The 20503-nt window shown below is 53.7% G+C and overlaps 1 protein-coding gene across 3 annotated transcripts in view; it reads left to right on the forward strand.

The window, feature by feature from the left end:
* BCAR3 (BCAR3 adaptor protein, NSP family member) overlaps positions 1-20503 on the forward strand; it is a 110482-nt gene that overhangs the window by 81792 nt on the left and 8187 nt on the right. For all 3 annotated transcript variants that reach the window (XM_079776261.1, XM_079776262.1, XM_079776263.1), the window contains 6 exons: positions 8-136; positions 2605-3047; positions 5260-5363; positions 6438-7093; positions 12406-12521; positions 17805-17976. In XM_079776261.1, the coding sequence (XP_079632387.1) occupies positions 8-136; positions 2605-3047; positions 5260-5363; positions 6438-7093; positions 12406-12521; positions 17805-17976 (1620 nt within the window). The remainder of the gene's footprint in view (positions 1-7; positions 137-2604; positions 3048-5259; positions 5364-6437; positions 7094-12405; positions 12522-17804; positions 17977-20503) is intronic.

Below are 20503 nucleotides of genomic sequence, written 5' to 3' on the forward strand. Positions count from 1 at the left end.
GTTGCAGTTCTCCAAGGAGAGGCACGTCATGGACAGAACCCCTGAGAGGCTGAAGAAGGAGCTGGAGGAGGAGCTGCTGCTGAGCAGTGAGGACCTGCGCAGCCACGCCTGGTACCACGGCCGCATCCCCCGACAGGTACCTGCCTCCTCCCTGCCAGCACACACCCGGCTGTTCTCAAACAGTGCCCAAACCGGTGACCCTGCAGGGTCATGCACCAAGGCCGTGTAGGAGGTTTGTTTCCCCGTTTAGCCAAAAACAAATACTATAAAATGGCCTGCAGTGGCTTAACTTCGGCCCGCCTCTAAGGACACCTTGGGAAAAGCGAAAGTCAGAAAACCAAAGTACACTTCCACACGCCCAGCAAGTGGATGCGGAAAAGGCAGGTGTTCTGTGGTCTGCAAACACGGGGCAGGCAGGAGGCAGCCACCGCAGGGTGGTACCTGAGAAGTAAGGCCGGGCTGTGGTTCCGATGATTGAACTGTTGGCTGGCTGCCTGCAGCCTCACGCCTCCGGAGCCTGCTTCCTTTCTGAGGCAGTGGCTTAATTTCCGATAAAGAGAGGGGTATCATTGAGGCAGCGGCGCAGAGCAACAACCCCCCCTGTGCACTGCCCGACCCCCTGGCCCAGGGATGGGGGAGAAGAGGGACCAGATCAGTGATCACAGATTCATGGCCTGGAATGTACCTTGTGATTGCTGTTTGAGCGATAGCCATAAATAATGGGGGTTTGTTTGTTTAATAATATAGAAAGTGGAAAACAAAACAAGTACAGAACCAAGGTCCAGAATTTTCCTTGGGCTTTTATTACAACCTGACCCGCCAGTCATTTACCCAAGACAATATGACAGGAAAGGAGTGGGTGGGGGTGAAGGGAAGGGCATCATGGCATGAGTTATTTTTTTAATGAAGCAGATTTCTCAGCCTTATCAAAGAAATAATCCTTAGTCTAACTTTTTCTCTCTTTTTTTTTTAAGTTTAAATTTGATTGTAGAAAAATACAGGGAGCAAAAAAGGGAGAAAATTACCCCCTCACCCATAATTCTCCCTCCTGGAGATAACCACTGTGAATAGTTTGATATAAATCCTCCCAGACTTTTCTAAATCAAGGATGACATCACACCACATATACTTTTTGGAAGCCCACTTTCTCCACTTAATGACATACCCTGAGAATTTTCTCCAACTATCAAATATTCTCCTATACCATTCTACATGGTGTGCATTTTCGTTGTACACATGCACCATTATTTATTGGGCATGCTGAACAACATCCTGTAAGATAACTGCTATGTTCACAACTATAATTATTTCCTCAGGCTCAATTCCAAGAAATGGAAATTTGGGGGGTGACAAAAAAATATTTTTAAGGCTAAGATGCAACTTAAAGTAGCCATGGTGGCATACTGTTCTAAGCTAACTGATCAAATGTTGGAATGGCCTGGAAAAATTATCAAACTTTATAAAATCCGTGACTGTCGCTGCCATGCTTCTCCCTATCTCGATCATAAAATTTGTTCCCACTTGCCGTGAGTGTAAATTTTCAGCTCTGAATCATTCCAGCTTGCATAACTGAACACTGTAACAATAATAATGATAGTTATGGCTAACACTCCTTTCCATTTTGACTGCTGCTCTGTAGTCACCTGATCCCTGCTTTTCAGGTCCCATAACGGAGCCACAGAGAGATTAGGTAACTTGCCCAGAGTCACACAGCGGAGTTAGAATGCAAACCCGGGCCAACTGCCTATCAGATCGTGCTGCACCGCAGTATACATTCTCCTTTTTCTATAAACGTCAGCGTCATCATAGTTAACGATTTTTTTAAATCAAATACTGTGTTCCATTGTACTTGTGCTTTGCATATATTATGTATACAGATGTATATTCCTCCCAACTTTGTTCCAGGGCCTCCATCTGGCCAGGGTCCTGTCCAAGCCCAGCCCTGCCCGCCCTGCCCGCCCATTTCGCAGATCCTTTGCTCCAGCCCCATCATTTCCTCCTCAAAGCACCCTGCCCCTTTCTAGCCCCACCCTCTGCTCATGCTGAGCCCCACGTGGAGCACTGCCTTTGCACCATCCAAATTTGCCCTCGCCTGCAGACCAGCTGGGCTCCTACCTCCTCCTTAAAACCTCTCCTGGCCAAGCCCCCTTCCTCAGCAACCACGTCGTTTACCTTTGGCACCAACTCAATTGGGAACTGATCATGCGCCACCTTGTGACAGCCATCCCCCGATCCCCTCCCAGGCACTTACCTCCTAGTGTACTTTTTCCTTCACTTTATGACCTCTGACATACCATACCCTCCTCACTAAAAAGAAGCTCTCCACTCCAAATAGAAGCTCCATGCAGTGGGGACTCCAGTCTGCCTCATTCACTGCAATGAACCCGGTGCCTACAGCAGGACTTGGCACATACTGAGTGGCCAGCATGAATGGCTGGGTCTTCTAAGAATTAGACTTTTGAAAAGTCAAGAGCCAACTGAGGGAGTAGAGACAACACGGCATTGTCTTCCGTTGGCCCAAAGAAGGGGGGAGAAATACAGTTTTTAAAAGGAAGGTAAGCTGGCCTTGCTTTCCTGCTCCTCACTCACGGTTTTGCCCCCAAGGTGTCAGAAAACCTCGTGCAGCGAGATGGCGACTTCCTGGTTCGAGACTCCCTGTCCAGCCCCGGGAACTTTGTTCTGACCTGTCAGTGGAAGAACCTCGCTCAGCACTTCAAGATCCAGCGGACAGTCCTTCGGCTCAGCGAGGCCTACAGCCGCGTGCAGTACCAGTTTGAGATGGAGAGCTTCGACTCCATCCCCGGCCTGGTGCGCTGCTACGTGGGCAACCGCCGGCCCATCTCCCAGCAGAGCGGAGCCATCATCTTCCAGCCCATCAACAGGACGGTGCCCCTGCGGTGCCTGGAGGAGCGCTACGGCACCCCCCCTGGCCTGGCCCGGGAGGGCAGCCTGGTGGAGGGAAGGCCAGACGTGGCCAAGAGGCTGAGCCTCACCATGGGCAGCGTCCAGGCCCGCGAGCCGAGCTTGCCCAGAGGAAACCTGCTCAGGTGGGTCAGGGCCTCCGGGTGGTGTCGGGACCGCGGAGGGGCCCTCCGGCCATGTCCGGGCTTGGTGAGGCAGACAAGGAGCTCACCCTCCTTGGAAAGATACTCATCAGATGGACCAGGAGGAAATGTCATAAACAGTAATTTCCTGAATTCAAAAATTCACAAGTAAAACACAGGATTCTGAGTAATACAAAGTACAGCTGTGCTACTAGGAAGCTCTAGTAGCTGTCAGTCAGCATCTGGCTGTGCCCCCTCCCACCCCCACCCCTGCCTGGACGTGAATGCTGGCCCGCCTCTCACCTGGTGAACCCTGAGCAAGCTGCTCGCCTGCTCTGGGCCTCACTTGCCTCACCTGGGAAGATGGGGCTTGTGAGGGTTAAATGGTTTCAGTGTGCACAGTGCTTAGAACAGCACGTAAGTGCTAGGCAAGCGTTAATCATAATGATTATTATTTCTGGAGGGAAGTAGAATGCAAGACTGAGGGCAGTTGCAGGAAGGGAGGGAGAACTTTTTTTAAAAAATTCTCTCCCAATAATACGTTTTTTATTGATTTTAGGGAGATAGGAAGGGAGAGAGAAAGGGAGAGAGAGAGGGAGAGAAACATCAGTCGGTTGCCTCCAATACACACCCTGACAGAGATCAAACCCGCAACCTAAGTATGTGCCCTGACCGGGAATTGAACCGGCAACCATTTTGGTGTACGGGACGATGCTCCAACCAACTGAGCCACCCGGCCAGGGCAGGGAGGAAGAACTTTTATCTAAGGTATTTAGAAATTCTCCTTTCCATGGTCATAAGACTAGACTGGAGATCCCTTAAAATGTTCAAGTTCTGGGTCCTCTTTTCTTGTTCCTTCTGGGAATTCTTCAGCTGACGAGCAGGGGGTTAATGCCATGGCAGGGCCAGAGGGTGGTTGTCGACACACACAGGCCCCGCTGAGTCTGGCTCTGGGAGGAGGGCCCCTGGTCTGCCTTCGGAGCCCGGGCTTTAAAATACATTATTTTTCAAGGTAAGAAATGGAAGGAAGCCTGGGAGAGCCTCCACGTGAACGAGACAGGCCTAGCAGAGCCTCCTCTGCCCGCCCTTGGAGAGCAGAGCTCCGAAGCTCTGTCACCTCTGGGCACAGGCAGCGGGCGCAGAGGTGTCTCGCCGTGGGGGTGGGGTAGGCTCAACGTCAGTAATGACCAGCGTCCTGCCCGCCTCCCCGCCCCCCGCGCTCCTGCGCGTCCCTGACTCCGGCCGCCGGTTGGCTGGCCGGCCGCCACCTGGGCAAAGGTGTGTGCCCAGCCAGGTTGCATTCCAGCTTGGTGTGTGGCCAGCGGAGTCTGACTGTCCCGGTGATCACTGCCTAAGGATCACTTTTCAGAAGCCATTGCCTTTTGGAATTTGCCCTCTGCCCCTGCCTTATCTCTGAGGGGTTGCTGGAATTTCTCTGTTGCTGGGAATTTGGGGTGGTGGTTTTTTAAAAATTCGGTTTGTTGTTTTTTTTTCTTTGGTGCTTGAAAAGGTAGGAAAAACGTTGCGATTTCTGTAACGTAAGCTTGTAGGAGGGCCGAGGAAAGGTCATTACAACTCGTACAGTGCTTTCTCTTCCAGCAAAAAGGGGATTCTGTTCCTCGGTGCTGGAGACATTCCCACCTGAACTGGCAAAGGCCTGGAGAACGCTAGCTAGCTGTGTGCAGTTCTATCCCACCTTTCCCCTGCGGGCCTGCGCTCCGCGCCTCCCAGCTGCCACCCCCAGCCCGAGGGAGGGGGCTGTGGGTGTGACGGCCCCCGGGCGGGCCTGGGGAGTATTTGGGGGACCTGAGGTTTACACTGAAGTGGAAACTGTGACACGGTTACATAATGGGGGAATGGCAGGTAATTAAGTCGTTCCTCCTTGGTAAGAATGTTAGGCTCTGTAAAAAGTGCACGTTTCCGTTTGTCAGGTCTTCCTGAGAATATTCTGAAACTTTTACCCTGCTCTGATCAACTGATTGGGACGGCCCCGAGGAGGCCTCCTGGACTGGCTGGCCGGGTGGTGGGGCTGCGGGATGGAGCCCACGGCACAGTCACGTCATAATCGCCCCATCAGCAGTGCTCTCACCCGCAGACATTCCTGGCCTGTTGGGGTATGCGGAGGCTCTCTTGTTCTGAGCAATCGTCCCGCCGTGTTGCTTAAAGGCTCTATGACTTAATGATAGGTTTCTGCCCGGCTTGTCTTTTGCTCCAGAAATAAAGAGAAGAGCGGCAGCCAGCCCGCCTGCCTGGATCACATGCAGGACAGAAGAGCCTTATCCCTCAAAGCCCACCAGTCGGAGAGCTACCTGCCGATTGGTAGGTCACTGGGAATGTCGGGGGGAGGGGGGGAAAGCGGGGCGGGGGGGGGGGGCGACAGTGTTCCCCTGATTTCCTTCAGGCTGTTTTTCTGCTCCATCTGGTCACCTCCTCTGGGAAAGACATAGGGCTCTGCCTGCAGAGGTTTGTAGGACTAGATCCGGATGCGAGTCACTGAGCTGGGGGCTGCATGTACTAGCTTTTGAGCCTCATGACAAGGCGAGCGTGGTTATTCCCTTTTCGAGGCTGAGGAAACTGAGGCACAGAGGTTAAGTGCCTTGTCCAGAGGCATCGATCAGGTACGTGGGTAAGCCAGCATTTGAACTCAGGTTTTCTGACTCCAAGCCCGTGCGCGAACGTGGGTCTTCATGACCAGTGCGCCCATGTGGTCCGCTCCCAGGACAGAGCGGGTAGGCTGGCCCCGGGGCTCGGGGTGGAGCAGCTGTCTAGCAACCCCTCTTCCTCTCCGTTCTCCTTTCAGCCAGAGGAGTGCGAAGGTGTGGGGTGTGGGGAAACCGAGTAAGCAATCATATCAGTGGCCATGGGATTGTCTCTCATTCTTTTTATATCTGACCTTCCTTGGGACCACAAGGTGATTTTCCTAATGCTCCTTAAACCACTTCGATGTGGGTTGTTGCCCCGTCTTCCCCCCCCCCCCCTTCCCAGTGGGTGGCTAGCTCTCCCTTAGAGCAGGCTGGGCCCACCCTGGCGCTGAGAGGAGGCCTGTGTGCGAGGTGGCTGAAGACGGGTTTCTGAGGGCACGGTTCAGTTACTCGCTACCAGAGTCCATGTGTTTTCCGGCTCTGACTGGCCCAACTTTCTGTGACAGCCCAGCTGCCGGCAGTCCCTGGGACTTAAATTCCCCCGGAACTGTGGGGTCGGGCCAACTTTGCCCTCAGAATGTCCTAGACGTCTCTAGACTGGGCATGGGTGGTCACACTGAGTTACCTTTTGGGGATGAAAATTCATGGCCAAGGGCATGAATTGAGAGCTGGGGCGCCGTCACTCTAGTTTTGTTTGTTGTGTGTTCTCCCCACAGCTGAGCTTTTTCTGACCCTGTCTTACCCTCCACAGGCTGTAAGATGCCCCCTCAATCCTCGGGTGTGGACACAAGCCCCTGCCCAAACTCCCCGGTTTTCAGGACGGGCAGCGAGCCCACCCTGAGCCCGGCGGTGGTTCGGAGGGTCTCCTCGGACGCCAGGGCAGGGGAGGCGCTGAGGGGCTCAGACAGTCAGCTGTGCCCCAAGCCACCCCCCAAGCCCTGCAAGGCGCCCCTCCTCAAGGCTCCCCCGTCTCCATCCCCCTGGCTCCACTCCGAGGCCAACTACTGTGAACTGAACCCCGCCTCGGCCACAGGCTGTGACCGGGGAGCGAGGCCGCCCTGCTGCGCCCAGGACAGCTACGTGGAGCTGCTGAAGGCCAAGCAGAATGGGGCGCCGGGTCCCCGGAACTCTGGCACCAACTACCTGATTCTTGATGACAATGACAGGGCCAGGCCTCAGGCGCCACCGGCAGCGGCGCAGATGGGCCAGGGGCAGGATGCCGAGGCCGAGTTTGCACTGCCCCTCCTGGAGACGGCCTCCTCCTTCAGGCCCAACGACTTCGTGTCGAAGCTCCTTCCGCCGGAGAACAAGCCCCTGGAAACAGCGATGCTGAAGCGAGCCAAGGAGCTGTTCACCAGCAACGACCCCAAGGTCATCGCCCGGCACATGCTGAGCGTGGACTGCAAGGTAGGGGCCTGGGTGGGTGGGGTTTGTTCTGACTTTCGAACATTTGGAAGCGGGCATCTGTCTGCACCTCACTCCACCTTACCCTTTTAAGTCAGGGGTGGGGAACCTTTTGTCGGCCAAGGGCCATTTGGATATTTATAACATCATTCGAGGGCCATGCAAAATCATCAACCCAAAAATTAGTTCTGCTCTGTTTGGCCAAATATTTAATTAACTCACCCCTAATGCCTTGGCAGGGCCAGACCAAATGATTTCTCAGGCTTTATACGGCCCGCGGGCCGGACGCTCCCCACCCCTGCAAAGTTGAAGTGCTTTGTTCATACGGGAAGTCCGAAGATCACACGAGCGTGGGGATTTATTTTAGGGGTGGGAGCCACTGGCCAAGATAACCTTTGCCCAGGCAGGAAGCTCATAAAATTCACCTGGGACAGAGGGATGGCAGGCTGCTGCCCAGTGGCCCAGCGCCTGCCTCCTTCCCCAACCCCCGCTGGTGTCTGGAGCAGCCTCCCAGCTGGGGCTGATTTCACAATTCCCCCCTGGCCTCAAGTCTGCCAGAACTGGTAAAGCCAAGTGCGAAGGAAAGAGGATGGAGATGAAAGTGTAGTTTCTGGAGGAGCAGAGCTTGGTTATTTTTATTTATATATATATACGCACATTATATATTTATTGTTACTAAATGGTCTTTGGGCTAATCAACATTTAAAAGTTACCTTGATTTTTTTAAAATAAGTAATACTTGCTCAATTTAGAAAAATTATAAAAATACAGATTAAGAGAAAAGATTAAAATCACACAGAATTCAGTTTTCTGGGGATCGCCCTGGCTAACATTTACTCTGCAAGCAGAGACACGGAAATAATGGCGCGCAGGTCTGGTCGCTCACCACAAAAGTGGCACCGTCTGCACATACGGTTCCAAACCCCGAGTCTCCCTCCCACCGGCACTCTGTGCCTGTCCTTCCATGTGACTACACAAGGGTATGTTTACATCGCCCTCATTCCTTAAAGGGAGCGTGTCTTTTAGTCATGGGCGTCCCTTGTTCCGAGGTGGCCCAGGGCAGGCTCACCCTTCAGGGAGAGATTTCTGGAAAGCAGGTGTCTCCGGCCGCGTGGCCCAGCCTGCTCCGCGGCAGAAGGGACAGGTCCCTGCATCTGAGCAACAGATAAGGCCTTTCTCGTTTGCAGCTCCGTGAAATCAATTAGCTTCCAAGGTCAGGGCTTATTTAGGAACTGGCTTTTCCAAAATAAATTTCCTTTTATTAAGGCCATAAGTCATGGCAGGAAGTGGTCTCTGAGCACCCCTCCCCCAGGGAGCTCCTAACTGATTGAGGGCTCACGTGGCCGCCAGGCAGCCTCCCTGCCTGGCTGTGCTGGGGTAACAAGCGCCTTCCTGAAAACAGGGCTGAGGGGTCACTCAGTGGACCTCATGCCAGGCCTGGGAGGGGCGTGTGTGTGTGTGTGGCGTGCGTGCGTGTGTGTGTGTGTGTGTGTGTGTGTGTGTGTGGCGTGCCTGCGTGTGTCGGCCCTGAGAGGACAGCCAGGAGGGGGCTGCTCGGGGAGCTTACGTGGTTGGCTGAGTGTCCCTGGGCAGTGCTCATAAATGGTCGGATAATCACCAGGTCAGATTCTCACTTTAAAGCGAGCTAAACCTGTTTGGACAGTAAGAGGACTTAGAGTTCCTGCTCCAGTACGTCACTCGCCCTGAGCCTGGCATGAACCGGCCCAGGTTCTCGGGAAAGCAAGCTCCTCGCAGAAACAGGTCTGGATTCACATAACTGCCTAACTCCCCCGAGGAAATGAACCCTCTTCCCTGTGGCCTCAAGCAGGGCTCGGTGGTAACGTGGGAGGTGAGACGCTGAGCATTGATGCAGGAGGGTCTAGAACCTTCTCCCACTTTGGCAGCCATGAAACTAGACCTTGTGTCTGTTTGCAACAGAAGGAACGTGCAGCCACCCTCTTTCTTGTCCATTTTCTCTCTGCATTTTGTCCTGTGAGTCCCCGTTCCCCTGTCTGCCTTCAGTCACCCCTGGAAGACGGAGCCCCCATGGCCAAGACGGGAGCAGGAGCCTGCCTGACTCTCCCCAAGGGCGAGGCTGTTTAGTCTTCCTTCCTCCCCCCTGAGTCCACGTCATTTCCTTATCCTCTTCCTGGAACCACTGACCAGGGCTTTGCCAACAAAGCAGCACAATCAGTGACTCTGAGGGAAATAAACACGGGCTGTTACTACCCACCCCAAATGCAGCGGCAGCCAGACAGGGCCACCCCAAAGCTCAGAACGTGCTGGGCAGCACTGAGCCCTGAGAGCTGGTCCCCACCCGGGGACACAGCCCAGGCTGACACCCAGAAAGGCCATCGGGACAGTACGTGGTCCTGAGCACCTCCAGGCTGCCTGCCCAGCAATGTGGCACCCCACTCCCGGGGTTGGGGTGGGCGTCCACTGAGACATCCCACCCCCCAGCCTGCAGATGGGCACTGACCGCCCTGACCTCAGTCACCGGAACCATTCTCCCACCCACTTGTCTTCGCAGTGGCTAGAAGTGAGGGACAGTGGTTAAGAGCATGGCCTCTGGGGATGAGCTGTCTGAATGTAATCCTGCCTCTTTCCCTCTCCTGATCTTTTTTTCCCCCCACGGATAAAAGGAGGAGAATAAAACCAACTACCCTCCATACCATGCCTGGCCAGGATGAGGCTAAGCAAGTGTTGAGTAGTGTTACGTATTCAGACTGATAGAGTGCCTCCCTTGGGCTGGGCCAGGTCACGGTGGGAGAGCGGGAGGGACAGTGATACAGGAATTCAGACCACAATGCAGGTGGGAAGTGCTCTGTAGGGGAAGGCACAGGAGCTGTGGGGCCCCTGAGGCAGGGTCCTGAGCATGGGGCAGCGAGGGGGTCAGGTGGATGTCTGAGACGAGTTTTGAAGGCTGAATAGGAGTTGGCCGGATGAAGAATGCAAATAGCATCTTCCAGGCGGCAGAGGACACACAATGCAGAAACTCCAACGTCAGAAACCGTGGTGGGGAAGACGCGCTCTGTGTGGGCAGTGAAGGTCGCAGCGGGCGGGGGGGAGGGGGGGGGCGAGAGTCCTGGTAGGTCGTCCATGTTTTGAAGTCTCTACTTCGGGGTTGACGCCAGGCTGCTATCTTCAAAGCACTTTGCAGTTAAGTGAGGGCGACAGGCCTGCGAGGACACAGTGCCCGTCAGTATTCCTCTGATGTGAGCTGAGCCAGTGCTCTCCCTGCCGCTCAGATGGTCCCTAGGCAGCTGGGAGGAGGGCCAGGCATGCCCCGCTCGGCTCCCTGGGTCACTGCAGCAGCTCCGGCAGCAGGAGCAGGAGCAGGAGGAGCAGGCAGCGTTCAGAGAACCAGGGGGCTCGGATCTGAAGAGCAGAGGGAGGCTGGGACACCTCATCGTGGGGCTCTGATGGCGCCCTGCCGGGTCCAGCTCATAGTCAATGCTCGAGACTGTTGGTCCCTCCTCTGTGTCTGTGTCTGCGCGGCCCTGGTGTTTCCCGGGGCCCTGACCCAGGCCCTGCACCATGAGCGCAGGACCCCTTGTCCCATAGCTCAGCCACAGGGCAAGCGGGTGTAGGCATTTTCTGATCAAATCCCGGGAAGGTGACCAGGGATTTGAAGGTTTATGCTAAAGGAAAACAGACCAGAGCCTTCTCTGTCAGAGCAGGGATTGCTCCGGATGCTGGTGCTTCCAGAACAAAACCGAATCCAGGACGAGCCCCTGAATCTCGCTCCACAGAGTGTGTGGATTGGAGGACGCTCCACAGATGTGCTGGGCTTGGAGCCTCCGACAGCTCAGCTGTCAAGCGGAGTGTGTGTGACCGCAGGTGGCTGGCGTGCACATCTGGGCTGCCTTGCCATGGTCAAGGTGTAAATCTCTTTCCAGAGACTGAGCCAGAATTCGTCCCCCTCCTACGTGGCCGATGATTCACACCCTGTATTTTCAAACAGTTCTTTGAGCCTTTGCAAAAGTCCGTGAGAAAGGTGAACTTAGCAGTCTGTTAGAGAAGGGGAAACTGAGGCTCGGGGAGCATGGTACGAATCCTGCATCCTATTCTGGGGCCCGCTGCTGGACAGCTGGTTCCCACCGGCTCGTTTCCCAGGGCTGACAGCGGATCCTTGCTCAACCACAGAAGTTAAGGGTCAGGGTTAATAATAACAGCTAAACTTCCAGATGTGTTTTGGAGCCTGTTACGAAGGCATCTGGACTGTTCATGTGCCCAGGATCATTGCGCTGGAGGACAGCTCCACAGAGCGAGGGAGGAATTGCCCCGCGCGGGCCATGTGTCCAGGCGTGGTGAGACCGTTGTTTGGCGGGTTGCGCTGTTCGCGTCAGGGTGCCGCTGCATCGCGGTTCCCATTTTAGAGAGGCACTGACTCCATTGCAACCTGTTGAGGTAACATGTAATAACTACAAGAGGCCAGCTAGTACCTGGTTCTGATGAATGTGATTACATGCTGGGACTGAGATGGGGGTTGCTGGCTGGGACAAACAAACAGATTTTCTTGAAGGAAAAGCCCTCTGGGGGAGACCTCGGGTTTCAAATCTCTGTACGCTTTTCTAATGGTTTCCAGACGTACGATGCGTTTACGGAGCCCGGAGAGGCGTAATTAGGGGTAATAGCAGCCAGCCTGCCCGTAAGTGAGAACATGAATGGCCAGGCATGCAGAGAGGGCCGCTGGGACGCACTTCCGCTTTCCCACGCAGGGGATCCCACGCAGCCCACGGTGCTGTCCGCAGCCGAGCGTCGCAGCAGGACCAGCCTGCCTTACACAAAAGCCGGAGGAACGGCTCTGTGCTCTCGCAGGCCAGAAACACCCAATTTGCAGAACAATTTTGGTTCTTTCCTCCCGGGTTTTATATTCCAGTATGTGTTTTAAAATCCCCCAAATATCACATTTAAAACTGTCTTTTCAGCCGAAACCAGTTTGGCTCAGTGGATAGAGCATCGGCCTGCAGACTGAAGGGTCCCAGGTTCGATTCCGGTCAAGGGCATGTACCTTGGTTGCGGGCACATCCCCAGTGGGAGGTGTGCAGGAGGCAGCTGATCGATGTTTCTCTCTCATCGATGTTTCTAACTCTCTATCCCTCTTCCTTCCTCTCTGTAAAAAATCAATAAAGTATATTTTTTTAAAAAAACAAAGAAAACCTGTCTTTTCAGAGGCTGTTGCTCAAATAGAACTGCAGCAAGTTCAGCACATCCCCCCTGTCCAGCTCAGTGTCTTTCCTTTCACACACTAACCCCGTGTTCGCAGCAGGCCCACTTCCTGATGCCGTGTATTTCCACTGTGTTCTCGACAGGTCGCTAGGATTCTTGAAGTCTCGGAGGAGATGAGGAAGAACATGGGCGTGAGCTCAGGGCTGGAGCTCATTACCTTGCCGTACGGCCACCAGCTGCGTCTGGACATCATCGAAAGGTGAGCAGCGCTGTCCTCTGCATCCCTGGCCCTCGCAGTCCCCCGTCTCTCTTCAGAGCCGGGAGAGGCCCAGCACTGACGCCAGAGCCGCTCCCCTCGGGGGGGTGTGGCCCGGGCCAACTTTCCCCAGAAGCTCAGCCAGAGAATTCCTGGAGACGTACAAAGAGACGGCACAGAGGAAGTCAGGGAACAAAGAACACGTTCCCGTCTCTTCCAGACTGCTTTCGGAATTAAGTGGGAGTTTGTGGGAAAGGCTGGGAAGAACAGAGTCTGAACATTTTCTTTGACGGGTGGACAGATGGGGGATCAGAGGTCCGAGGGTGAGGGCACACGGACCCTCTCCCCTCCGGCCCCTGAAGAGTCCCTGTCTTCTTCTCAGGAAGAGCCGGGGCCCTGGCTGTCCCTGTCAACCCACACACACGGACGTCGGATGTTTAGAAATTAGAAAGACAGAAATAGCAAGGCATATTTTGAAGAAGAGAAGCACTAGACTTGATTATCGTATTCGCGTCGAAGTTGGCCTTTCTGACACACAAAACGACAGTTGATTTGGGAAAGACTATCTGGTTAAGTTTTCTGTTTTTCCAACCCATTTCCCATTGCCACGGCACATGTGTGGGTTGTAATGGTCAGCCAGGCCCTGAGTCCATCAGCCCCTGCCCAGGCTTTTCTGTGATGGCTGACCTGTTCTGGTCTCCGTATGGCAGCCACATGCGGAGGGACAAAACGTTTTATTCCGCTGTTCAGCGTTTTAAGTGTAAGTAGCCACACGTGGCCAGTGGGCAATGTGGTCCGAGGATGTCCGCCCGAGAAAGGAAGCACCGCCTTCAGGTGGCCCGGGGGTCCACACCACTGCCTTCAGGGGTACCGGCTTCAAAGCAGACAAGAATGCTCCATGCCGCTGTTGTGGCTTCACAGCCACAGATGCATCCCACAGAAGACCCCAGAACCCGAATGGGAGACTTCTGGGAGGCAGGAGACCAGAGACGCTGACTTTGTTCAGGCATTCTTGTTGTCGAATGTCTTAGGGCAGTGGTCGGCAAACTCATTAGTCAACAGAGCCAAATATCAACAGTACAACGAGTGAAATTTCTTTTGAGAGCCAAATTTTTTAAACTTAAACTTCTTCTAACGCCACTTCTTCAAAATAGACTTGCCCAGGCCATGGTATTTTGTGGAAGAGCCACACTCAAGGGGCCAAAGAGCCGCATGTGGCTCGCGAGCCGCGGTTTGCCGACCACTGCCTTTGGGCAATTGTAGGTCTGACTTCGGAATTTTTTTACTTTTCTGATCAGATTTTTCTAGATTAACCTCCCTCTCCTGGTGTCCTCTTCCCTCCCCAAGTCCAGGGCCTGGCATCTCAGGTCCCCTAACTTCTCCTCTGTTGCTGTCTGGGCTCAGTGGTCATGGCTTCAACAGAATTGAGCGGTGCCACCAACTTCCCCCTTTCTCCTGTGGCACATTTTTCAGTCTGAAAACTCCCCACGCTCGCGGCCTCCTTTGATCGGTTTCATCAGGTGTGTTGGACGTGGGGCCCAGGCTGAGGTCGGCAGGCTTGGGGCTTCTCCTTTGGCTATTTTCAGACTTCCACTCCCGTCTACATCCATTTCCTCTTTCTCCTGATTGCCACTTGCCTCTGCTCTCACTTCCTGCTTGTTTCCTGCCCAGGGCTAGCCTGTGGGTCTGGGGAGCCGGTTTCTTCATTACAATGTGTTTAAATAAAGGTCAAGGGTATAGTGGCCTTGGAAGGCCAAATTACATCATCTTCCTGCGTTTCAGAATCAAATACGAAATCACCCTTTATTTCTTAATTTACCAAATCACCCATTCCAGGCCTACTGCGTGGACATAGCCTTCGTATAACAGTCAGTGCCCCTGCTGCCAGCCCCCGTGGCCCCTGGAGCATACGCTCCAGGCGGGTGTCTTTCCCATAGTGGTGCACGCAGGAGGTTTTAGGCAAATGCTGGTTGAATGAATGGATAGAGTTAGCCAATTAACCATTGGTGTAATGCCAGGTCTTAAAGAAGTAGAAAATATGTATTTTATTAAGGGCTATTAAAACATAGGGGGGGGGGGGAAACACTGAATAAAAAATAGACTAAATGCAACATGAAACATTAGTTTACTATTTGTTAAAAGAAACATCTAAGATGTTTGGCTCAACCTTAACTTTTTGCAAATGGTAACAAAACTCTTCAATAAACAACAGATGATAAAAATAGGCTTTAATTCTATGTTAGGATCCATTAATTAAGAAAGACAAGAAACCAGGAAGGAGATAAATAAAGGAAAGAGACAGGCAAAAATGGACCAAGACACAGAGGGAAAGATGTACCCACAGAGATCATCGTAGTAGCAAGTACTGTTTGCTGGGTGCCTGCCAGTGCCAGGCACTTGGATCATTTTTATACCCACACACAGTCTCTCTTTCTCACAATTGCTCTTGTCCCCATTTTACAGATGAAGAAATCGAGGCATGGAGCAGTCAGATAACACCCTAAGGCCACACTGCGAGTAAGCAGCACACATGCCTACAGGGTGGGCAAAAGGAGGTTTCCAGTTGTTCTGTGGAAAATAATACAATAATTAATAAATGACACAAGCCAAAACTCGGTTTCACGTACTCACAACTGCGTACCTACTTGTGCCCCACCCTGAGTATGTACAAACACAGAGATGGCAGCGCTCGTTACTTACTATTTATTTTTATTTTTTGTTAATCCTCACTCAGGGATATTTTTCCATTGATTTTTAGAGAGCATGGAAAGGAGGGAGAGAGAGAGAAACATTGATGTGAGAGAGACACATCAATTGTGTTACCTCCTGCACGGGGTGCCGGGGATCGAGCCTGTAACCGAGGTACATGCCCTTGACCGGAATCAAACCTGGGACTCTCCGGTCCGCTGGCCAACACTCTATCCACTGAGCCAAACTGGTTAGGACAGGGCTCATTACTTACATAACAAACATTAGCGTGTGGATGAAAAGGAGTGTGGAGGAGGATGAGCTCAGTGGCGGCCTTACACACCCAGAGACCTAAAGGAGCCACACAGGATGGTCTGACCATAAAAATTCCTCACTAAAAGCGGGTCAGAGTGGGTAGTCACATCCTAAGCCTGTAGCTTCCTTGACAAAGGTCAGCGGTTACCTTGGAAGTTTTTATCGTTGTGCATCTAAGATAACGTACCTTTGAAATGTCAGAGTAATTTTCTTTTCCCGACCCCTCAAAGGCACAGCCCCTGGCACCGGAGCAGGAGACACATTGTTATCTTGTTGCCCACATACCGTCTCTCTGTGCTGTAAATGTCAGCTGTCTCATACCCACCCATGTAAGAGAAGTATGTGCCTCTCACTTTGCTTTTTATCTAATCCCGGTGATTGCCCGCTTTGCGTTCTCCTGCCGCCCTAATCTACCACCAGTGGATTTCATGTAACCCCTCTTACACCTCCTCCTTTGAGTCTAATATATACAATAAGATGCAAAACTGTCCACTCTCTGGAGCATTTTCTCAATCCATTGAAATTTCTTTTCCTGGCCGTTGCCATCAGTTTGGCTCAAATAAATCTTCTAAGACGTTTTCCTAGGCGGGACTTTGGCCAACAAGGGAAACTAGTAATGCTAGGCACGAGGTGAATCATGCCACCCTTTGCCCAAGGAAAGCGAGAGGGTCCCACACCTGCGGGCACAAGACAGCAGCATGGCCTTGGAGTGGCATCCTCAGCTGTGAGCTTTCAGGACAAGGTGGCCCCGGACTTCCAAACGTGTGTATCTTAGTAACCACACTATGAACTGGGGCCTCACCTCCAGCACTTGTATCAGCCAGGAGGAAATGTAACGGAGGCCATTCTGGCCCAGTGCAGTCAACTCCACAACCCTGGGTTTCAGAGGGAAGGAAAGGGACTTCAGTCTGTGCTGCCTGCCACCAATAGGAGACTCTGTGTGACCCCTCATCAGCCCCTGGAGACTCTGTGTGACCCCTCATCAGCCCCTGGAGACTCTGTGTGACCCCTCATCAGCCCCTGGAGACTGTGTGACCCCTCATCAGCCCCTGGAGACTCTCTGTGACCCCTCATCAGCCCCTGGAGACTCTCTGTGACCCCTCATCAGCCCCTGGAGACTGTGTGACCCCTCATCAGCCCCTGGAGACTCTCTGTGACCCCTCATCAGCCCCTGGAGACTCTGTGTGACCCCTCATCAGCCCCTGGAGTCTCTGTGTGACCCCTCATCAGCCCCTGGAGACTCTGTGTGACCCCTCATCAGCCCATGGAGACTCTGTGTGACCCCTCATCAGCCCCTGGAGACTCTGTGTGACCCCTCATCAGCCCATGGAGACTCTGTGTGACCCCTCATCAGCCCATGGAGACTCTGTGTGACCCCTCATCAGCCCATGGAGACTCTGTGTGACCCCTCATCAGCCCATGGAGACTCTGACCCCTCATCAGCCCATGGAGACTCTGTGTGACCCCTCATCAGCCCATGGAGACTCTGACCCCTCATCAGCCCATGGAGACTCTGTGTGACCCCTCATCAGCCCCTGGAGACTCTGTGTGACCCCTCATCTCTTTGAGCCCCATTGTCATGTAGAGAAAAAATCATGCTGCTTCCTGTCCTGGGTCTGTGAGGTCAACCTATATAGTTGCATTGTTGGCAGATACAAACAAGATTTCCATTTTCTTAGAGCCTGACCTTACGGGGACATCCTGCCAGTCCACTGTTCATCTTCGTCCTCATCCCCACTCTCGTTCTGGCCTCTTGACCGGAGCCGCAGACACTCTCTTCTTAGCTCCTCGCTCCTCCCTTTGTTCTGACACCCTTGTCGTCGTCCTGGATCAAGCATATTCTCTCATTTTCCTGTCCTTTCCATTTCCCGTGCAGGGGGCTCGGCAGAGATGGCCCGGTGCTTCCCTGAGGAGGGGCGTCCCCGGTGTGTTGGGGGGACCTGCTATCTCCTCGGAGCTCTCATGGCGGAAGGTACAAGGAGCTCGTGCACTTTGCCTGAGGAGGGCCCTCTTCACGCCCCAGATCCAGCCTGAACAAGGCCAGGTCCCGGGCATCTGCCCTTCGGGCTCTGCGTAGCGCCCTCTCTGAGGCCTGTGCGGCCCCGCTGCAGTCAGCCCGTGGGGTGCTCTCCGGAGAAATCACAGCCAAACTCTCTGAGCTACCGGCTCATCTCAGGGCAAGAGCAGCTCGTGGTGCAAAGCCAATCTGTTTCCTATGGTTTGGTTTCATTTCCTCCTCATCCTGTTGACCCTGGGGCTGACCACCGATCTCCTCCCTCGCAGACACAGCACCATGGCCATCGGCATTGCAGTGGACATTCTGGGCTGCACGGGCACGTTGGAGGACCGAGCAGCCACCCTCAATCGGGTCATCCAGGTGGCGGTGGAGCTGAAGGACTCCATGGGGGACCTCTATTCCTTCTCGGCCATCATGAAAGCCCTGGAGATGCCGCAGGTACGTTTCCACTCGCTTCCTGCAGCCCCACGGGCCTGTGTACTTCCTGTTCGTGAGCCCAGGCTTAGCAAATCCCGGAGGGCGTCAGTCCATCTCAAAAGGTAAGTGGAATCCTAGTGAAAGCTGCTTTGATTAGGGGGCAACCAAGAATAGGGTCCTACGTATTTTGGCGGTTTTTACAAACAGTGGGTAATGGCCGAAAGCCCACCCTTTCTCTCTGATGCACAATAAGAAGAGTCAACCTCAACATCGGGTTCCTGAAGAACCAACCTGGGTGATGCGCCTGGCGCAGGTGTGCCGGGTAAGGGAGAGACTGCGTCCCTCTGAGTCGCCAAGCGTGCGGGCAGTGTGGGACAATGGCTGGGAAACAGCCACGTGGGGAGCTTACATCCGAGAATCCCTGGAGTGCTTTATCTCCTGGAATGTTCCTCAGGTTACCTAAAGCAGCTTCTCCTATTAAAAACTCCAGATTTCTGGACCATCTGCCATATAGCCCCCTAGTGAGAGGTTCTGAAATCGGGCGCTTTGACTTGATCTGCTTTGACGGGCTGTTTTTAGGGTGAGTGTCAAAACTGAAAACGTGTGTTTGAAATCAAATGGACCGCACGGAGGAGCACGGTCCTGTGGCCTTGCTCGCGCAGATCCCGCTTCCCGGCTGTGCTCTGCGGCCTAGGTGCGTGGGGGACCCCTCTGCAGCCCTGTAAGCCCCGTCTGCAAACAGGAGCCCACAACCGCTCGCCACCCAGCGTGGCTGTTCAGAGCCCGGTTGCCCTGGACACCCCGGGCCCTCGCTGACACCCAGCGTCGCCCCTGGGAAGGCAGCTACGGACACGTGTCCGGCAGGGCTTGTTAGGAACATGATTTCCTGCTTGAAAGCAAGGTCACCTGAGAAACAAGAAGTTGAACAACTTGGTTCTTTCGTCGGGAACATTGGGGAGGGGGTGTCAGTTCCAATTAGAACGTAATATTCCCAGAGTTTACCAACTTCTCTAGAGGCCCTGGGATTTGGTAGGGCTGATGCTGGGAATAGGCAGGCTCAGCCATATTTTCATGACATACTGGCCTCCGCAGTATCAGGAGTTCTAATTTTTCGTTCAGGTGCTTTCAGTTGGCATGAGATTTATTTCCCCTTACCCGAACCTGCGTACAATTTTGAGAGCCGAGCCAACAAGCTCAGCTGTGTGAGTCGCCCTCCAGCCCAGAGCTCCCTCAGAGAGTGGCAAAGGGGGCGTTTGGTGGCACTACATGGCTGCTGTCCATGACATCAAACCCCGCGGTCAGGGACTTATCCCGGAGCACGTTACCAGGCCTCTGTAGGCGGCGCCCTCCCCTTCTGGGGCACCTCAGCGATGCGGGGACAGCCTGCAGGTGCTCAGGGCCCCGTGAGTCAGCACTGATTGCGGAGGGAAGTGGTAGACCCCGCGGAAACCCCAGAGGAATCCCATCATGTCTGTCTCACCATCCAAGCCCGCCGCTGTGCGATAGCCGCACGGCCACTCTTTCTCCCAGCCTCTCGTACAGGAGAGCATCCAGCCGGTGGGCTGGGCCTGGAGACAAGGGCTCTTTCAGAAAGGAGAAGCGTGAGGCTGAGGAGGAGCAGGGGCCGTGGGGGGAGAGGGCAGCGTGGTGGGTGGCCGGAGGAAGACCAGCCCACATCCTTTCCTTCCCAGAAAATCCGCTGGTGTGGTCCCTGCTCCCCTTTCACTTGGAACACGCAGGCGCTCTGAGAGGCCCGTAAAATGAAGCTCGGCTCTGCCCCTTACCTCAAGCAAGCGCCCTCATCGCTTCTGGTTTCTGATCTGTAACCTGAGGCCAGAATACCTGCTTCATAGGGTATTGCGAGGACCAGATGAAATTCCTCAGATGCCTGAGCTGGCGCTCGTTCCCTAGATATTAGCGTCCTTCCTCCCTCCCTGGCTTCATGTGGAAACTTCAGACACAGGCCTGCGGTGTCATGGTGCGTGGGGGACCGTCTGTCTCAGGGCAGTCAGAGTCAGGAGCTCATGTTGGTGTTGACTGCATTATTCCAAGAAATGTGAAGGAATGAGAGGTGGCAGCACGCGGCCTGGGCAGTCCCCTGTGTCTCAGACGTCACTACTTAGGAGTCCCATGGAAATGCTGGCCCCGCATCCCCACAGCGTCTCCTCGGTGCAGCCTCCAGGGGAGACAGCTGGCAGCTCCTTTCCACCTTTAAAACGCCTGCACTCCTTGACCCGGTAGTTCCACTTCCGGACATGTATCCTCCACATATTGTCACACGTGTGCACATTTGCAAAATCTTCACGAGGGAATTTTGTAATTGAAAAGTGGAGGCTGGTTAAAATGTAGTGTATCCTTAAAGTGGAACATACTACAGAAGTTGAACAAAATAAGGCTGTTCTATGCTGTTTTTTATGTACTTATATATGAGAGATTTCCAAATAAGGGACAAAAAATATGTGTAGTATGACGTGCATTTATTTATTTGCAAGTAGAGTGTGTGTGTTTACACAGACATACATACACATACAAGAAATTGATGAGAGGA

This window comes from Cnephaeus nilssonii (assembly GCF_951640355.1).
Source record: "Cnephaeus nilssonii genome assembly, chromosome: 7".
Taxonomy (NCBI): Eukaryota; Metazoa; Chordata; class Mammalia; order Chiroptera; family Vespertilionidae; genus Cnephaeus; species Cnephaeus nilssonii.